Source organism: Trachinotus anak, unplaced genomic scaffold (genome assembly GCF_046630095.1).
Source record: "Trachinotus anak isolate AG129_WGS33_773 ecotype Australia unplaced genomic scaffold, CSIRO_AGI_Tana_v1 ptg000008l, whole genome shotgun sequence".
Lineage (NCBI taxonomy): Eukaryota > Metazoa > Chordata > Actinopteri > Carangiformes > Carangidae > Trachinotus > Trachinotus anak.
Window position 1 is genome coordinate 9874939 of NW_027273859.1, and position 18661 is coordinate 9893599.

An 18661-nucleotide genomic window follows, 5' to 3' on the forward strand; every position below is an offset into this window, starting at 1 on the left:
CTCTCTCCCTATTGAATTTATGATACATATTACAAATATATCCAAAACTCTGCAAAAATAATCTATATAAATCTATCCTGGATGCAGCTGAACTTCATTTTTGTTTTAAGGGGATTAAGTAAATGTATTTTCTCTTTTACCGCCTTCAAATGCACATTAGCTGTCACACATCTCGTCTTGTCCTCACTTTTCCAGAAGAAAAAGATCATAAAAGCCTTTATGCCTCCTTAAACGACTGACTGTGCAGACATTTTGCATGTGCGTGAGGCCATCTTCACTGTACCTGTTACTGACAATTACAAAAGACAACTTTGCCTTTAGCGTTATTATTTAAGGCAGTTTCCTTACTCATATCTCACTGTACTGTGTGACTGCACGTTTGCTGCACTCATTAACCGACACCAAGGCACTGATGCATATTCCTTTGAGCAAATCATTCCCTCTTATCTGTCCCGTCTCCTCACTTGAATGTTCAATACTCACAATCAAGGTCACTGCACAAGCTGCTTACCCTTTCTCAGTCTGAATTTAGAAACATGGCATTTCATTTATCTGCTCCATGGCCTTGAAACAATCCACAAAATCGGATAAATCTGCAATTATTATTTTACATTCATATATTCAAAATGAATGGGCTCAGAATGGGACCACTGAGTAATCTGTTGGTTTCTACCTGTTTTGTACATTTCCAGACATTTCTTCATGCATTAGTTGACTTGTCTGTCTTTTCTTGCTGAAACACACTTTTTTTTTGTTTTTTGTTTTTATGTCAATGGGATTTCCCTGTGAAATATTGGTGCCACATAGTTAAAATTACAAATAATAATGCTGCTCAAGTGACATCTGGAGTTGCTAGTAATTAATCAGATGATAGGCTGTCATCAGTCAGAGGGGGGCAGAGTGTGTTGTCATGTTAGATAATCCCGGCCACTAGACTATAATGCCTGTACAGAGGAGCATCAGAACAGCTGAGCACACTGAGACCTTAGGCTGTGCGTGTATGTGTGTGTGTGTGTGTGTGTGTGTGTGTGTGTGTGTGTTATTAAGTCTGCGTGGTAAGAAGACAGCAGCAGTCACCCCCTTATAACCCCTGAGTATAACACTGAACAGTAAGAGAACAGCATTTAGGCCATAATTAGTAGAGAGTCCTGTTCAGAGTGGCGTTCTCTCTGATAATTAGGTCTGTCTTCATTACAGCAATTGCAGACAGCACCACAACTGCAGCCCAATAAAAGGCAGAACCATTACACCACTTGAAACATCATGCAATCTCCCTGTGGCTCAGCCTTTTTACTTTTAAAAAACCAGACAGGTTTCAGAGATGATCAGATTTGGCATGTGGTGCACAGGTGCTGCTGAGCAACAATCTTTTCAAAATTTAAGATAATTTGTCAAAGATTAATGTAATTCTTTATTTTTGGGTTTGTTGAGCCACATCTGGAAGAAAGAAATTATTGAGCTGATTTGTGGTTTTGTGCTTTGCTTGTGTGTGTGCTCATATATTAAACACCTGATGAATAGTAATATGTAGGTGGACTGTGGTGTGGATTAGGCACAGAAAGAGGTTTCTCTCCGTTCTTATTAATAGCCACACTGGCAGCACAACTAAGGGGATGGCATTGGTGGTCAGTCAGTCCATTTCTTTGGTCTAGACTGAAATATCTCAACAATGATTCCACTGACTTTGGAAATCCCCTGCCTTTTCATCTAATGCTTTCAGCAGGTCAAAGATTTCACATATCTAGTGAAATATCGCAACATCTCCTGAATGGATTGGCACAAAATTTGGTACAGACATTTATGGTTCCTGGCCTGGGGCCTTTCTGTGTGGAGTTCTCCCCAGGTCTGTGTGGGTTCCCTCCAGGTCCTCCGGCTTCTTCCCACCGTCCAAAGACATGTACATTCGGTTAATCTGAGATTCTAAATTGCCTGTAGATGTGAATGTGAGCATGACTGGTTCTTTGACTCGTGACTTGTCCAGGGTGTACCCTGCTGGGATTGGCCCCACAAGGATAAGCAGTATAGCTAATGGATAGATGAATGGATGGAATCCTAATGAACATTAGCAAACCCTTGACTTTTCCTTTAGCACCACCCTCAGGCTAACATTTGTAATCTGAAGTGAAATGTCTCAACATCTGTTGGTTGGATTGCTATGAAATTTGATTCAGACATTCTTGCCCCCATCAAGGTAAATTGTTACAGCTTTGGTGATCCCCTGACTTGTTATCTAACACCACCATCAGGTCGAAGTTTCAATTTGTCCATTTTCTGTATTTGGTTTGTAACTTGCAAAAACTATTGCCATTCCCTATAGCCTCAGCTATGCTTTGTATTTAGTGCTAATTGTTAGCATATTAACACGCTAAACTAAGATGGCAAACCTTATACCTGCTAAACATAGCATGTTAACAATATCATTGTGTACGTGATAGCATAATGACATTTAGCTCAAAGCACAGGCTCTCAGAACTGCTAGCTTGCTGAAAAGTTTTAGTCTTGATAATTTTTTATTGTTTCTTGGAGATGAGAAACCATGTCCTAAAACAGATACAATGAGTTTAAACAGCTATACTTCATTGCCACAGTAATAAGTACATCACGCTAATGTAATAAAATCATTTTTTAATGGCTGACTTCTTGCTTCATTAAACAAAAACAATGACTTTTTTGAATGCATAACCATATCAGATTCATGTGTCTGATTGAAGACAATAAAATACACAGAAGGATTCATCAGCTTTGATTGAATCCAACTCTCACTTGGGCCAGAACATTAGGAGCCTGCATACAAATCATAGCTACTCTGCAGTGATGATGAAGTGAAGTTCAATACTTTTCTCATACCATTTCAAGTACCGCACATCATACAGGATGGTTGCAGTAAGTTGCAGTTATATGTCTTGTAGTACTGTCCATAGCTACTGATGAGTCGAGTGTTCTTTTTCCCCTTTATTCTGGATTTCAGGTGCGAGGCTCAGGTTAGATGTGTTTGTGTGTGGGTGGACAGCTGAATGCTGCAGGACACTCTACAAGAGGAGCTTCCGCAATGCAGTGACGAAGTCTATCACCTTTATTTCACAATGCCAACTCAGTTTATGAAAAAAAAACAAAAAAACAACGGCTGTGGCTCATTGGCTTCAAGAACATGATTGAAACCTAACACATAAAGTAGCTATTTCCATTTTGAATTTATCTGTGAATTACAAAAGCATTTTATATCAGTTTTCCTCTAAAGCTATACAGTATTTCACAGCAGCTGTCTGCATTTACCTCTTCTGATGATTTAAATCTGTGCCTGTCACTCTTTTTTTTTTTTTTTTTTGAGTGCAAAATCACTGTAATGTCACCGTAAATGTCAACATTAGTGTGAATGCTCGGCTCAGGTTTGTTGCCTCCATGGCGGGAAATGTTTCTTCCAGTACAGACCTATTGATTTCAGTATCTTTCAAACTCAGCAGCCCGCCTCACTGCATGGGCAGCTCAGACAGGTAATTGCTTTTCCAGGTTTGAGATATAATGATAGACCATAACAAGATGCAAATACACAGAAGTCAACTAGCACAGGAGAAACATACGAGTACCGTTGTTTTGTAATATTTTGCATTTAACATTGTTTCAGTGAGTTGTTTTTTAACGCATACATAATTACACAATAATTGGTCTGTAGCTGCAATAAACACTTATTTAGAAAGTGGTCTGCCTGTGTCAGTGCAAGGCAATCATTTGAGCAGAATAATGAGCCGTAGTCTCTGTAAATGTTATGATAATTGTAATCTAAATTGCTGTGAAAATTTTAAAGACTCTCCATCTGTGATATTCGCTTTTATAAAAGAATAAATGTATTGTGCACACCAAATAGAAATGTCTGTTTATGTACTTTCAATGTGTTCAGAGGTGTGCTTATGATTCTGTTTTTGACATGACAAAGAAGATTTGTCCCTGGGATGTAACACAAGGTAGAAAGACAGAGTTTCGTAAGATTGATTGAGCTGAGAGGCTTACTTTAAACGGTCAAATGTTTACTTCACAGATGGGCTTAACATCTCTCACTGTGAGCCAGCAGCAGCCCGAGGTAAAACCCTCACATCCAGACAGAATTGGAAAAAACACAATACACCAATACAGGTTCTGGCTAAACCAAGGATTTGTCGACAGCGGGAAGAGAAGAATCAGCCCCCTAAAAAAATCAATGTACTTTGCTTATTCATGTGTGCTTGTGCTTGTGCTGGTGTGCTTGTTTCTGCTTCATCTCTTCATGATAGCTTAATTGAAAAAAGGATTTTAAAAAACTTCAAGCACAGGCATTTACTGATAAAGTCCCAGATGAAATTGCAACGCCATATAAATTGCAATTCGCTGCTACACTTCAGCCATTAACAAATGTGTATTGACTGGGTTGTGCAATACATAGACTAGGGAGTCTTACATATTATATCTTGCATATATGTTATTTTTCTGTGTGCATTCGGTCTTAATTATCAAAGACCGATCATCTTTGATATTCATGTCAAAGCACTGATACCTATTACTTACAATAATTACAGTATAATTATTCAGTATTAATAATTTGGTATACAGGGGTATCAATAAAATACTCATTGGGTGCCACTACCTATACCTGGACAATATATACAACGGAGGAAGACAAAAGGTTAAGGAAAAAGTAACTTTTGCATAGACATAAACACACACAGGAAGTAAGTGAACTATTCAATTACAGGTTACAGTTTTATTATTGCCAAGGTAAAATCGTTGGTGAAATTGAGGAAATGAGCAAAAAAATACATTGTTCAAAGTTTTTCAACATGGGAAACCAAGGCTAAGCCTGAGAAGCAGGGTGTAGCTTTATAACTACAAAATAGTGATCTGCATGTTTTTAAAATGATAATAAAGCACAATATTTTACTAACAAACTTCATCCAACAACAAAAAAAGTATAAAGAAAGTGTGGTGATCCTTGTAAGTCGGCGGTATGTGGGCTGTAATATAAAAACATTTTACATTGTAGCTGCAGGGTTTCTAGTTAGTATTTCATTGGGACTTATGTACAAAATGCTTACACTGTAACTTATGGGCTGTTATCTACTAAAATGATAAAACTGTGTCATAAAAACTAATGGGCTACCATTTAGGAGACAGAAACATCATCATCTATATTTACATCATTTCACACATCAAATTACTCATTAAATTCAAACTGATTAAAAGCAACCACCAGAAAAAAAATCATCAAAATGAGTTTCTGAGAAGTGATTTATCCATTATCAATCAAAAGTTCCTGCAGGTAATTCAAAAGTCTGGATAGATTAGAACAGGAAAAAAAATAAATAAATACCACGAAGGTACCTAAGGTCACCAGATTCCCCACGGAAGAGTGAATTACACACTTACATATATGTGTGTTCTGAAACAAAAGCAAAGCATATCATCTCCCAACATCTCCGGCCATTGTGTCCTGCCACAGTTTGACAGGTGACAAGGTGAGCGACGCTCGTCAGGAAACACTTCGGGCAGACAGTGACCGCTTGCGATGACGCACGGAGAGCGATGCTGAACGGGGGGAGTGAGGTGATGTGAGGATGAGGATGGTTGGTGTGGTAGTGGAAGGGTGGGGGAGTCGGGGTACATGCGGGATGGGTGGAGAGGGTGGGGTGGTGGGGTGGGGGTGGTTCGAAGAGAGAGAGAGCAGTGAGTCATTTGGTATACTCATCATCATATGAAGGGACTTGGAGCACCTGGAAGCCGGGCGTTGATTCCGGCAGATGTGAGGGCTCCTCCGCGATGAGCGCACTTGCCCCCCCCCCCCCCTCCTCCCCCTCCCCTCCTTTACCATCTCCTGGAGCGAGTCAGCAATCACAACCGCGTCCAAACGGGGCTCCGCCGAGCCGCCGTCGGGATGTGAGAATCCAACTCAAAGTTAGGTGAGTCCCAGAAAATTTTCTTTCAAGCCTTTCAACTCGAGCATTTTGAGTCGATAGTTAATGATTTACAGTTTAATATGCGCGTTTGCTGTCAGTGCTGGTAATACAGACGCTGGCTAAATCTCATTGTTCCTGACCAAACCAGCGGACTTTTGAAAAAAGGAGAGGAATTTAAGCCTCATCTAGTGATAAACTGAGCAGAAGTAGCCAGAAATCATGTTTATCTCATTTTTATTTCAGTTCCATTTCAGGCTATAATTTGTTAACTAATTAAGCATATGATTTATCTTGGCAGGTGTGATCTGCTTGAATATCAGGGCTATAATTGTCTTTCTAATCTGCCTGTCTAGAATAATAATGCTGGGTGTCACTGATCTATAAATAGATGATTTATATGATGCTATTTCTGTTGTTTTTAATCTCTCTTTGATTTCTCAAATTGAAAATGTGTATATAATGAGAAAGCATGCTTTGATATGGATAAAGATTGGCAGTAGCAGAGAAACAAAGGGAAACCGTGAGGTCTCTGGTGGCACTTGACCATCACAAGTGCCTGTAAGTCCCTGTCACTTTCATTTTATTAAAGTGGATGTCATTCTGTGTCACATATAGTCTTGCACTGTTCAGCTTATAGAGCTGGGAATTACCCCGGCACCCTAGTGAAGAGGCTGAGATTACATCTGAGCCAGAATGGATGTTTACTCCTGGCCAATTAAAATGACTGCAGACATACAGAGGCTGCGCTTGTCGAGCTGTCCTCAACATTATTGTGGATTCCTGTCCAACCGTCAGCATCAAACGTCTCAACACATTATTGTGTGTTTGTCTGGAAAAACAGCCAAGAACACAAAGCCTAGTAAACTGCTGTTTGGTGGAGAAACATGCATGTAACAGCCCTCCCATTACATGCATGTTTACCTCCTATGTTTTAAAAACAAAGAGAAGGTGAAAAACGACTAAATGTCCTTGAGCAAGGCAGCCAACCTCCTACTTGCTGCTGCCCTTTAGCATGCCTGCTTTTTCATTGGCCAACCCCCGCTGTAGATGTGTAATACTCTGTATGAATATTAAACAGATCAGTGCTGGAAAAGAGAATAACCAGTGTGCATTACTGTAGTGCACCTGGATCGATATCCATCCCAGCTGAAATCCCACACTCCTCAACTCCCACTGCAGTTTAGTGAAATCAACAGGTCCTTTATTCTATTCTGTAATCAGCTTGTCAGTTTTCATTTACCTCAAAATTAAAAGTTTTAATCACGAGCTTACGTCTTGTGAGTATACAGTACGAGCTGAATGAATTAATCAAATTAGATTTTGTTAGGCTCATTGGAAGTCTTTGCAACATGTTATTAGGTCAACTCTCAAGAAATAAGTCTTTCTTCTGGTTTGAGCAAATTTTCTCTGATAAAAATTACAAAAAGATGAACATGATGATTACAGTCATACGCAATTTACTTACATCTACTAGCCTCTTTATTGTTAATGTAATGAGCCTCATATCTACGTCTCATTACTGGCACTGATATGAACACCCACCACCTAAATGCTATAATATAAAACTGACCTGAAACCCAAACTTTACATGTCTGAATGAATCCAGTAAATATGATTGAACTTGTCTAACAGTAAATCCAGTGACAAAAAATTTTAAATCAGCAGGGGCACTTCATATTTTAAGCTGAGGTAACTTAATCTTTTCTACTAAGCAAAACGATGACGGTGTAATGAGCTCCCACAATGCTCCTGTGGATAAATATGTAACTCTTACTTTTATAATCACCTTGGTGGCATCAGCCTGACACCTCCATCCTCTACATGAGTGGGTGGAAGAAGCTCTCAGGTGCTGCGTTATGATGGCTGCTGTATGCGGGGTTTTTCGCATCCCGCCAGCACAGGAGCCAACCTGAGACAGGAAACTCCATTAAACATGTTAAACAGCTGTACTTCCAGCGTGGAGCAGAGGTTTGTGGCGCACAGAGGAAAAGGTCAGCCAATGGTTAATGGTGTGAAGCGCTGGAGGAGTGGAGGGGGCTAAAGACTTGAGGGGACTGCATAATGCTTTCACTCTCACCCTTGTTTCTGCACAGGCTGTCTCTGTGTTAAGTATGTTTGACCCCAGCATTGCTGTGGTGATAGATAGATAGATAGATAGATAGATAGATAGATAGATAGATAGATAGATAGATAGATAGATAGATAGATAGATAGATAGATAGATAGATAGATAAGAAACACACGCTGTAGAAAAGAGGGCAACTCAGATGAACTTTTAATTTAGTCTCAAATAAAGCAGCTTAACAAAATCCGAAAATCATCAACATGGCCGCACTACTTTTACTAGTCCCATCTAATCTAAGTTTAGTTAAGGAACATCGGAACATCCCCATTACAAATGTCAGTAATCTGCACAGACAGGATTAATTTCACATCTGTCAAAGTGAAGGAATTTACATCGCACCAAGACATTGTTTTCAAGTCAAAGGACAAAACATTCAAAATGAATTTATGTAATAAAGTCAGAGGGAGCGATTCAGGCCAAATTCAGCACTGCTGGATGCACAGTGCACAGTGACATCACGTGGGAATCCAACTGAGCAACTGGAGTTGTCATTTAGCTTGTCTTATGTATAGGCCTAAAAATATATATATAATATAATATAGCCACAATGGAGAGAACCTAACATTCTGGCTTGACAGATGTTAAAGGAATATTACAACATTTTGGGGAATTCACATTTCCTGTGAGAAATAGATAAGAAGATTAACGCCACTCTCGTGTTTGCGCATTAACCACAGAGCTAGAGCTGGCAGACAGTAAACATAGCATAAAGACTGTAAACATCTAGCGCTTTCATCCAGAGGTAACAAAAACTGCAAACGAGCATTTTTTAAATCTCCCCAATTAATCAAAAATGTTATATCTATGACAAAAAAATGCAAAAACATCCATTTGTGGTTTTACAGGCCAGGCCAAAGACATCCAAAGATTGTCCAAAGATTTTGTTTGTGTATTTTTTGTTTGTGTAAGTGTATTTTACCAAAATATACACATCATATTTGTTTAAATCCATTCTGAGGTAAAGGGTCAATATAACCACACTTGAATACACACGCAATAATTAATGTCAAACTGTAACTGTGTATTGGTTTGACCTCTAGCTGTATAGAGGCCATAGTGTGATATTGATTTGTTTAGAGGGATAAGACCAAGGTTGGGCTTATCTTGGTGCAGGTCAGTTGAAGATCATATTAGCACTTCAAAATGGCAATAAAAAACACACATTAAGTCCTGTGACTATTACATTGTTGCCTCTCCAGCTACTCTGGTTTGGCTCAGTGCCATCTAAAATTTGAACTGTGTGATGTTTCTCAGCTGATTCAGTGAAACAGGCATCTGGTCAGTCGTGATATCACTCTCTTTATTCCTCAACCTTACACTTTGTTTAGTCGATAAGCGCAAGATGAGGTTGTGGTCACATTGATCTGAAAGCAACAGTGGCTCAGACATTGTCTCCTGCCAACAGTCTTGATTGATCTGAGCCAAAGAAAAAAAAACTGCAATAATGAAACAACAGACCAAACAAGGATGAACGCTTTTGTGTTTAAGTGTATGTGATTGATGTGTCAATTCCCTCAAAGCAGATTCTGCTTTCTCTTTTCAAAGGCACTGCTGTGTTGCTGTGTTGCGTTCAACAGAAGGAACCTGGATGCTGGGTACTGCTCACCTGCCAGCCAACCCGAAAGAAATGGCTTCTCTCTCCAATTTCTAAGAGAATGGACTTGTATTTTGCGCCCAAACTGCAGTTTTTGGTTCAGACATCATACAAAGATTTGTCTAGATGTGTACACCCATTGTGCAACCCATCTATAAAGCAACAGTGTTTGTGTACCAGCTGCATAATAACAGTTAGTTTTAACATTTTCAAGATGGATTTCCTTTCAACACAGTAGGTTTTGTCTGCATATATTATACTTCTCTCTCTGTGTTTCTGCATGCGTCCTGTAGTTTTATTTTTCTTGATGCATCGCCAGTGTAATGGCTCATTTGCCTGAGGCATCATCATTCAAATTATGTTTTGACAAGACAGACTTAATGTGATCATTACTCTAATGGCTTTTATGAGAATGCCCTGATGTCCCTGCCCTGCTGTAGTGAACTTAAATAGGTGTGTGTTTCAGTCTACCTTTGCTGCGCAGGACAGTGTAGAGCATCAGCATAGAACTGAAACAGATGTTTCCTGTGCTGGACAACATGACCCCAGCTCCTCTGACACAGAACTGCTCCAACTGCAGCCAGGCTTTACCCCCAGAGCTCAACGTGGTCAAGGCTGTGGTTTTGGGCTTGGTGCTTGGTGTTTTTATTGTGTTTGGAGTTGTGGGAAACATCCTGGTAATCCTCTCAGTAGTTTGTCACCGGCACCTGCGGACAGTCACACATTATTTCATAGTTAATCTGGCAGTGGCAGATTTGCTGCTGAGCTCCACTGTGCTACCCTTCTCTGCCATTCTAGAGATCCTGGATCGTTGGGTGTTTGGACGGGCCTTCTGTAATGTTTGGGCAGCTGTGGACGTGCTCTGCTGCACTGCCTCCATCATGAGCCTCTGCGTGATCTCAGTGGACCGCTACATTGGAGTCAGTTACCCTCTGCGTTATCCAGCTATAATGACAAAGCACAGAGCTCTGCTGGCAGTGATGCTGCTGTGGGTGCTGTCTATCATCATATCTATCGGACCATTGTTTGGCTGGAAAGAACCGGCTCCACAAGACGAGTCCATCTGCAAAATAACAGAGGAGCCGGGCTACGCTATCTTCTCTGCTGTGGGCTCCTTCTACCTTCCTCTGGCCATCATACTGGCCATGTACTGTCGAGTTTATGTGGTAGCTCACAGAGAGAGCCAGGGCCTGAGGGAGGGCCAAAAGACAGAGAAGTCAGATTCAGAGCAGGTGATACTCAGGATACACAGAGGCAACACAACTGTATCAGAGGACGAGGCCCTTCGCAGCCGCACTCATTTTGCCCTGCGACTGCTCAAGTTCTCACGTGAGAAGAAAGCTGCCAAGACCTTGGGCATTGTGGTTGGCTGCTTCATCTTGTGCTGGCTGCCTTTTTTCCTGGTGCTACCCATCGGTGAGTATTGTCATGTTTATCTTGTATGTGGTTCTTGATTGAACCAGATGATGTCCAAGACATCTCAAACTCAGCTTTATTGTCAATTATGCTACACGTACAGGACATACAGCAATTAGCAATTAATAATAGTGAAAGATATCAACTCACGATATCAACAATGTAATTTGCAAGTTGTGATTTTATTTGGGGTGATACTTAGACTATATCTTGGTTGAGACCAATAACTTCCTAGAGTCCTTAGTAAGCTTTAGATGTGCTGGTAGGCAGATTGTGTTACCTTTGGACACCAACCAAGCTAGTTGTTTCCCCCTGTTTAAGTTAAGTGTCTCCCGACTCCAGCTTCATATTGAATGGATAGATATGAGAGTAGTATTCTCATCGTACCTTAAAGAAATTAGCATATCTCCCCAAATTTTCTTCTTTAAAGAAACACAGGACCTGCTTTTTTTTAACATTTTAATCAATAAGTTTCACAGTTTAAAGGTGCATCCATATATTTGATCACTTGCACAAACACATAAGTCAGAAAGCTATTGAACATCTCCATTAATTCATTTTATAGATCCATTAATCAATTTATGGTGCTGGCAGGTTTTTAAGTGCTGGCAAATTTAATAGTTTGGTGATGTTGTCTGAATTATTCCTTTGTGGGAGCACATTGAAATGATCTCATTCAGACAAGCATTGTGGCCTCTTGAGTGGCATAGTAAATGCTTTGACTCAGCCAGGTAGACGTCCTAAAAATAGCCTCAATAAATCTTTCAGATCTGTGACAGCCTCCAGTGCTTCCCAGTGTGTAAACAAAAGCACAGAATTTCAGACCAATGTATATTTTAAACACAGACCTTTGAATGAAGTGTCAAGCCATTTCTTTGCTCCTTCCTCTCTCCCTTGTGTCTGTGACTCACTTCATCACAATGCCAGTCCAGGAATGACAGATAAAGCCATCACACAGATGTCAGACCTTATATGATGTTCCCTTCAAGAACACCCAGCTTGATGAAGACAATGTAGGTGGGAAATCACAGAGCTAGCCAACCATGCACACACTATATGTGTTGGTGTCAATGTGGAGGGAATGTGACAAGGAAATCTGAACCAAGTTCATTTGAGTTATGGCAAAAACCTCCAAATCCCTCTGGGTTTTTATTTATTCCATGCTCTCATGCTTGTAAATATAGCTGTTACCATTTGGCTGAGTACTTTCCTGACTGGGAAATAAGGAAAAGCGTCAGCTTACCAATGCTCCCTTAGTAATGCTGGCACCAGGCTGCATACCATTGCCACATAAGTCTGTGGACAATGATAGATTCAGCAGTGAATCACTGTATTGACGTCTAGCCCTGGACAACTTGTGACTGTCTGATTTGTTTTATTGGAGTAAACATTATTATGTCGTCAGAGACAAATAATTTGTGGGAATTAGATAATGTCAATATATCTTAAAAAAAAAAAAGGTGAGTTGTTAGGCTGTGTGTTTACTTGCGGATTGTCCTTTTCTCTCCTTGACTTTTCATAAGTCCTTTTCAGGGACCATAAGGACGTGTAAAGCAACCCACTACGAATTTGAAGAATAACTCCACAGGGTGCCCCTGGGTCTATAGATGTTAAGGCACTGACCATGAGCTGAAACTATCTTTCCGTTCATCTTTCTTCCATCACCATCTAATAAGGGCATAAAAAAATGAAATAAATCAAGATTAACTTCATACCAGGCCTAAAAGCTGTGGCCTCACTGGTTTAAAGCTTCAAGTCTGGGTGTTGTTGGGCGTGGTTAGAAATATGGTCTGTTGCACTTCTAACCCCACCTACTGACACACCCTGGAGTACACTACTTTACAACACATGGGAGAGAAGTTAATCGACTGGAGGTCAATACAAACAAGATTTTTTGGGGTTTTAGAGCTGTACTAATTTTATAAAGTCACAATACAGACTGGGGCTAGTTGGTTAGCGTGCTACCTTCAGTGGAAGAAAAGGCACTTTAGAGAGGAGTTAATATTCCACTGCTGGAGACAGCTCTTAGCTTGAGTAAAAGAAAGTTCTGCAACGACCAGCTGGTAAACATAGTGGCGCTTTTTTCATCAGGAGTTGGTAGAGACCAAAACAGAGTTAAAAGGAGAGTGAATACTAGACTTACATGATTCCAGATGTCAGTGTTGCTCTGTGTCTGCAGGATTTGTCAATAGGCAAATGTTTGCCGGAACAACTTTACAAGGACATAATGTATTACAGTATTGTTGCCAGCTTGTTCTGCAGCCCCAAAGTGTCCAAAAATCAAATAATGCTGCTTTAAAACAAATTCAGCTCTGGGTGTTTCAGTATCTGTAGCACTGAGAGTCATAGTTCACACCTTAGTTGCAGCAGTAATGACACAAAGCTTGCTAGTAATGTAGGCGATAAATGGCTTTCCCCCTTGTTATCTCACCCATGAGTCCACCATTTTGTTGCTGTTTGGTCAAACCCTTGTATCTCAGCAACTATAAAAAAAACAGCCTTTGATGCAGACTGTAGATTTTTTTGGGGGGGGTTCATAAGCTAAGGGGTCATACAGCTTTCTCAGTCCAAAATATGTTTTGGTTTGTTTGAAGGTAACATTGCAAAAACTGGAGTTACACAGTTTCCACATGACAACAGGCACTAATACGTCATTGATTTTGGACAATAATACATTTATCTAACAGCTGCAATATCTTTTTTTTTCCACTAAAAAAAGTGAATCTATCAAGGGTATCGGCAATAATAGAATTCTTTTTGACGCAGCTGGGGATAAAAATGTAAGATCTGCAAAGCCAGGCACAAAATAATTTGCTCCCAAACTCTCCCCACCTCTTCTTTCTCTCACGATCTCATTTTTCAAAGGCCCACGTTTAACCGTCTGCACCAGATCACCCAATAAAGTATTTCACAGCCTCTCCCCTTCTGCCTCTGAAGATAGATGACAGATAGATAGATAGATATATTACAGCCACACAAGAAGTCAGCCATTTTATTATTTTAATGTGTCACCGGCAGCCACTGGATATGTGAAGAGTCACCGACATCAAGCCTGCATATAATGTGCCCGTTAAGCCATTTTCCCTGCTTCTTCATTAAGGATCCTGCTCACACTCAGCTGTGCACGCTTCCTCTAATCAAGAGCAGCACAATTTATGATGGCAGTTTTAATAAAATACTTAACCTTGATGGCAAGCAGGGAGCTTTTTTAGTGGAGGGTGGATAGATCAATTTTTTTTTTTTAAATGTCTAAAGTGGATGTAAATGAGGGCAATGGCATTTCTCTCAGTAGTTGCAGACCATGTTTTTTTTTAAAATATATTATAAAAACAGCCTATGATATAATAGATACCAGATCAGGTAACTAGAGCTCTAAAAGTGGAGCCTAAATGATTTTAGCCATGCTAGTGGCATGGTGGTTTGTCAGTTTACCACTTATTTTACACAGTTATTTAAATATTTCAGACTGAAATATATAAATAACCGTTGAATGGACTGTCATAAAATCTTGTATGTTCATGGTCCCCAGAGGATGAGTGCTCATCATGACTTTTGGTGATCAATTGGCTTTTCCTCTAGCACCACCAGCAGGTGAAAGTTTTCCACATGGTCTTGGTGAAACAGCTTGGCATCTACTAGATGGATTGACACAGACATTTATTTAGACATTCATGTTCCCCACAGGATGAATACTGATAACTTTGGCCGCCCCCTTTCATCCAGCACCATGAGTGACTATATATGACTATAGACTTGCTTTGTAACAGTTTGGTTTTTGCTCTTAATCACCGTGGTGTGTCTAATGTCCCCGCAGGCTCGATGTTCCCTTCATACAGACCCTCTGAAACTGTGTTCAAGATCACCTTCTGGCTCGGTTACTTCAACAGCTGCATCAACCCCATCATCTACCCGTGCTCAAACCAGGAGTTTAAGAAAGCTTTCCAGAGTTTACTTGGAGTTCACTGTTTGAGAATGACTCCCAGACAACACCATCATCATCTGAATGCAGGTCAGAGTCAAACACAAGGTCAAAGCCAGCCCCTCACTCTGAATCTGGGGGCTCCTTGTCGGCTCAGTCCCTCCTCCTCCATGCCTCTGTCAAGAACGCCTTCCTCCAGGGACAGCAGGGAGTGGAGGGTCTTTTCTGGAGGTCCTGCAAGCGGATCTGGACCGGCCGAGACGAGCAGGGCTAAGGTCGCCAAACTCTGCAGTAAAGGTTTCCACCAAACCTGCTGCTGCTTCCTCAGCAGTGGGACTCCCCCGCCGGAGTCACACTGCGACCCACCCCCTCCTGTCGGAAACCTTCCCACCATTAAAATCCACCAACTGTCGCTGTCGGAAAAAGGAGAGCCTGTATAACAACTGTAATCCTTCATCCATTAGTCATGACTCCGCTTTCAAGGTCACAGATGAAAATATATTTCCTTTTGCTCCATTAACATCATAAAGGACGAACTGCGCTGGAATAGCTGCTGTGGTATTTACATTTGAAATATCTTCCAAAAACTTCCAAAGAAATATCACAAGCACTATATCTTACTGCTTTAAAGAAGATATATGTTACCCCTTTAACAAGATGGCTTGTTAGCTTTCTAAAAACAAACTACTGCAAAATACAGCTTGGGAGATTTGTCAGCATATTCCTGACATCATTTTTTTTTTCACATAAAAATGAAGCAAGCATCTATCACATTTTGTCAGAAAGTGTTGAAAACAACCATATAACCAATCCCCTGTGATGGCCCAAATGAAAACATCCATCTTGTGGAAAAGCTGTGAAATTATTTCCTCAAGAGGACCAAAAGATTTCTAGATGTTTACATATTTTATATTACAGTAGAGGAATTCAAATGTATAGAATGTAAATGGGAAAGTTTTACATGTTGCAAGATTTCAACAAATGTTTCAGAAATGCTGGTCAATGGTGCGCCTGTCGTCTCCAGAGTTTGCTTAATGTTGTTCCTGTTGTCAAAATGTTGTTTGTGTACTGCTGTGTACACAGTATAAAACCAAGGGACCCTGCGTACTTCCATGTCACATTACAATAAATTTGTATGACATATTCCTAACAAGGGATTCATGGGGACATATTTGGACTCTTGTTCGGTATTTCATTGCTGTTTTTTGGTGGAGGGTTGGGGGGAGTGGGGAGGGTGATTCACTAAATATATAGCCCCTGAAAACTTCTAGTTAAGCTATCCACATTCCCATAATTTCATCTACCTCCGAGCGGTGCCAGATGGACGTCTTAATATACTTGTGTGGAATTTTAACTGACCTTGTGGTCGCTGACCTCAATCCTGACCGGCCCCCAAGCCTCTTAAAAAATCCAGCAGATTTAGAGATGTCAAATTAAGTCATACACGCACTCAGACGTTATTCTCTCAGGCCGCACTCCTTGTGTTTCTGTCTTTTTTAGTCACCGTCCACATACGAAGCGCAGAGAGTTTCCATCTGGGTCCTCTAAAGCTATTCAGTGTGGGGGGGGGGTGTGTTTATCAGTGCAAAGGTGAAAAACTGAGTGTGTTCAGTGTGAGGTGAAGACAGGAAAGTGTCTGTCTGTTTATGCAGAGGCATCAAAGGGCAGGAGGACAACCTCTGCCAGCGGTATTGATTTATTTTCTCTTGGCTGCACACTCTGTAGTACTGAGACATACTCCCTTTGTGAGTCTGAGAGAGAAGAGATGCGCCCGGCATCATTAAACCAACAACCTCCTCTGCGCCTTAAGCTGAGTGGTAGAAGTGGAGTGGACAGCTTTCCCACAGGGGAGGGAACCGGCAGTGCAGTGAGAGTGCTTGTCTGTGTCCGCGTTGTCATTGACTGGGGTGTCAGTGGACCTGTAAATCACACGGTCTTTTCACAGATGCCATTAGTAGAGGAGCTAGCAGCCGCAGCAATAAACTACAGATGGTACAGATGACCTAATTCAACCTTTCCTCTATTGTCTGCGTCTGTAGAGAATGGTGGGATTATGAACAAAACCTCAGCCGGCAAATACCTTTGTGCAAAGCTTTATAAAGATGTATCACCCTCCAATTGCAATAGCTGTAATGAATACCTATAATTAAATCTGCAGCCTTTGAGGAGTCAGATATAGACTCGAGCAGAGCAGGAACACCCCTTCTGTGTTTCATCAGCGCTCCCTGATTTTATCTAGCAACCTAATTGTCTGTATTCATGGTGAAATTATCAAGTGTATAATCTATATTTTCTCAATAATCTTTTGTAACGCATTTGTTCCAATGGATGCAAATTACTGAACCCGCAGTTACATTTCATCATGACTCCATATACAGTTTTAAATTGATGCACACAATGATGCTGTAGTGACAACAGATCAACTCTGGGAGGGATTGTGGTGTTGTAACAGTTGTGTCTGTGTTTCAGCGGATGGAAAGCACAGCAAGCACTGCTGGTGACTCATGTTTGCACGCTTCCCCAAGAGGGTTCAGCTTAGTAAAATCTCCATGATGCTGTTTTTTTTTTTTTTTGTCCCTCTTTCTAAAGCTCTCATCCATGGGTGAAGATGTTGACATTATAGGATTCCACTTCTCCGGTTCAATCAGTACACTCATTATATCAAGTCCTAATTGGACAACTGTCAAACAGCCAGGGGAGCTACGTTCAAACGAATAACAGAACTTCTGTTGACGTGTGCATTCACTGTGATGCAGCCGTTCTCTTGCTCAGCTCACTTTACCGGAAGCGTCCCCCCTGTGGGTGAAGTGTCTAAGGAGATGGAACAACACGCTGCTTCTCTGAGGCTGAGGCTGTGCGTCATGAATCTGTGCCTCCACCTAGTGTCTCACTGTCTCTCTGCATTTACTCCAGCCACTGCTCGGATGCGGTGTGACTAGACAAAACAGTTTACTGATCTTTTCTGGAAAGGATTTTCATGTATCTGTTAATGTTTCAGTAAGGTTCCTGGAAGGGATTGTGCAATTCATTCCTAATTATATGAACACTAAACTCAGTTGGTAGACCACACCTTTAATGAATTAATACCAGTTAAGTGCTTATGTGAGCAAGAAAATCTTTTAATCAGGGTTGGAAGAACTTAACTTCAGTAACAGCGGTCATACCACATTGTAACGAGATATATCTATTTATGTCTCCTCCCTCCCTCGTTGAAAAATCTTGTATAATTTCATAAATTTAATCACTGGACACAAAATGTCTCTGTGTATGTTTGCTGGAGGGTTATAGTTTCCACATCACACTCGTGTTGGTTGCATATTGGTTGTGACGTCATAAAATCAGCTCGTATGTAGACGTTGTGAACTCAGATTTTAGGTGAGCACAGAGAAACTTCCCCCCCTTCAGCAGATGAATATGAAAACAGCTTTCTAGTGTCAAACTCTGCACACACATCATTCTGCACAGTGAAGGTCAAACATCCAGCTGAAGTCACAATAAGAAAAACTGAGTGGTGGCTTTAAATGTTAAAGTGTTGTATTGTTAATACTGATGCATTAGAGTGCAAATAGTATTTTAGTATTGTAGCTCATGGTGGTGGAGCTAATAAGTACTCTATATCTGCTGGACTGTTTAAATCTGTAACAGTGCAGCATGTAGAGTAGAAATAGCATAAAATGGAAAGTACA

At 40.7% G+C, this 18661-nt stretch overlaps 1 protein-coding gene across 2 annotated transcripts; it reads left to right on the forward strand.

Annotated features, from left to right (window-relative positions):
• The first annotated feature begins 5807 nt into the window (after positions 1 to 5807).
• adra1aa (adrenoceptor alpha 1Aa) lies at positions 5808 to 16134 on the forward strand. 2 transcript variants are annotated; one of them, XR_011691598.1, is made up of 4 exons: positions 5808 to 5924; positions 9592 to 11056; positions 11984 to 12069; positions 14871 to 15000. XR_011691598.1 is itself a non-coding variant. In XM_071482466.1 (3 exons), the coding sequence occupies exons 2-3, from the start codon at positions 10159 to 10161 to the stop codon at positions 15413 to 15415; spliced, it is 1443 nt and encodes a 480-aa protein (XP_071338567.1). In that variant the 5' UTR covers positions 5808 to 5924; positions 9592 to 10158; the 3' UTR covers positions 15416 to 16134. The 2 variants fall into 2 exon arrangements, 1 of the variants encoding a protein (XP_071338567.1); XM_071482466.1 differs by lacking the exon at positions 11984 to 12069 and having other exon boundaries at positions 14871 to 16134.
• The last annotated feature ends 2527 nt before the right edge of the window (positions 16135 to 18661 follow it).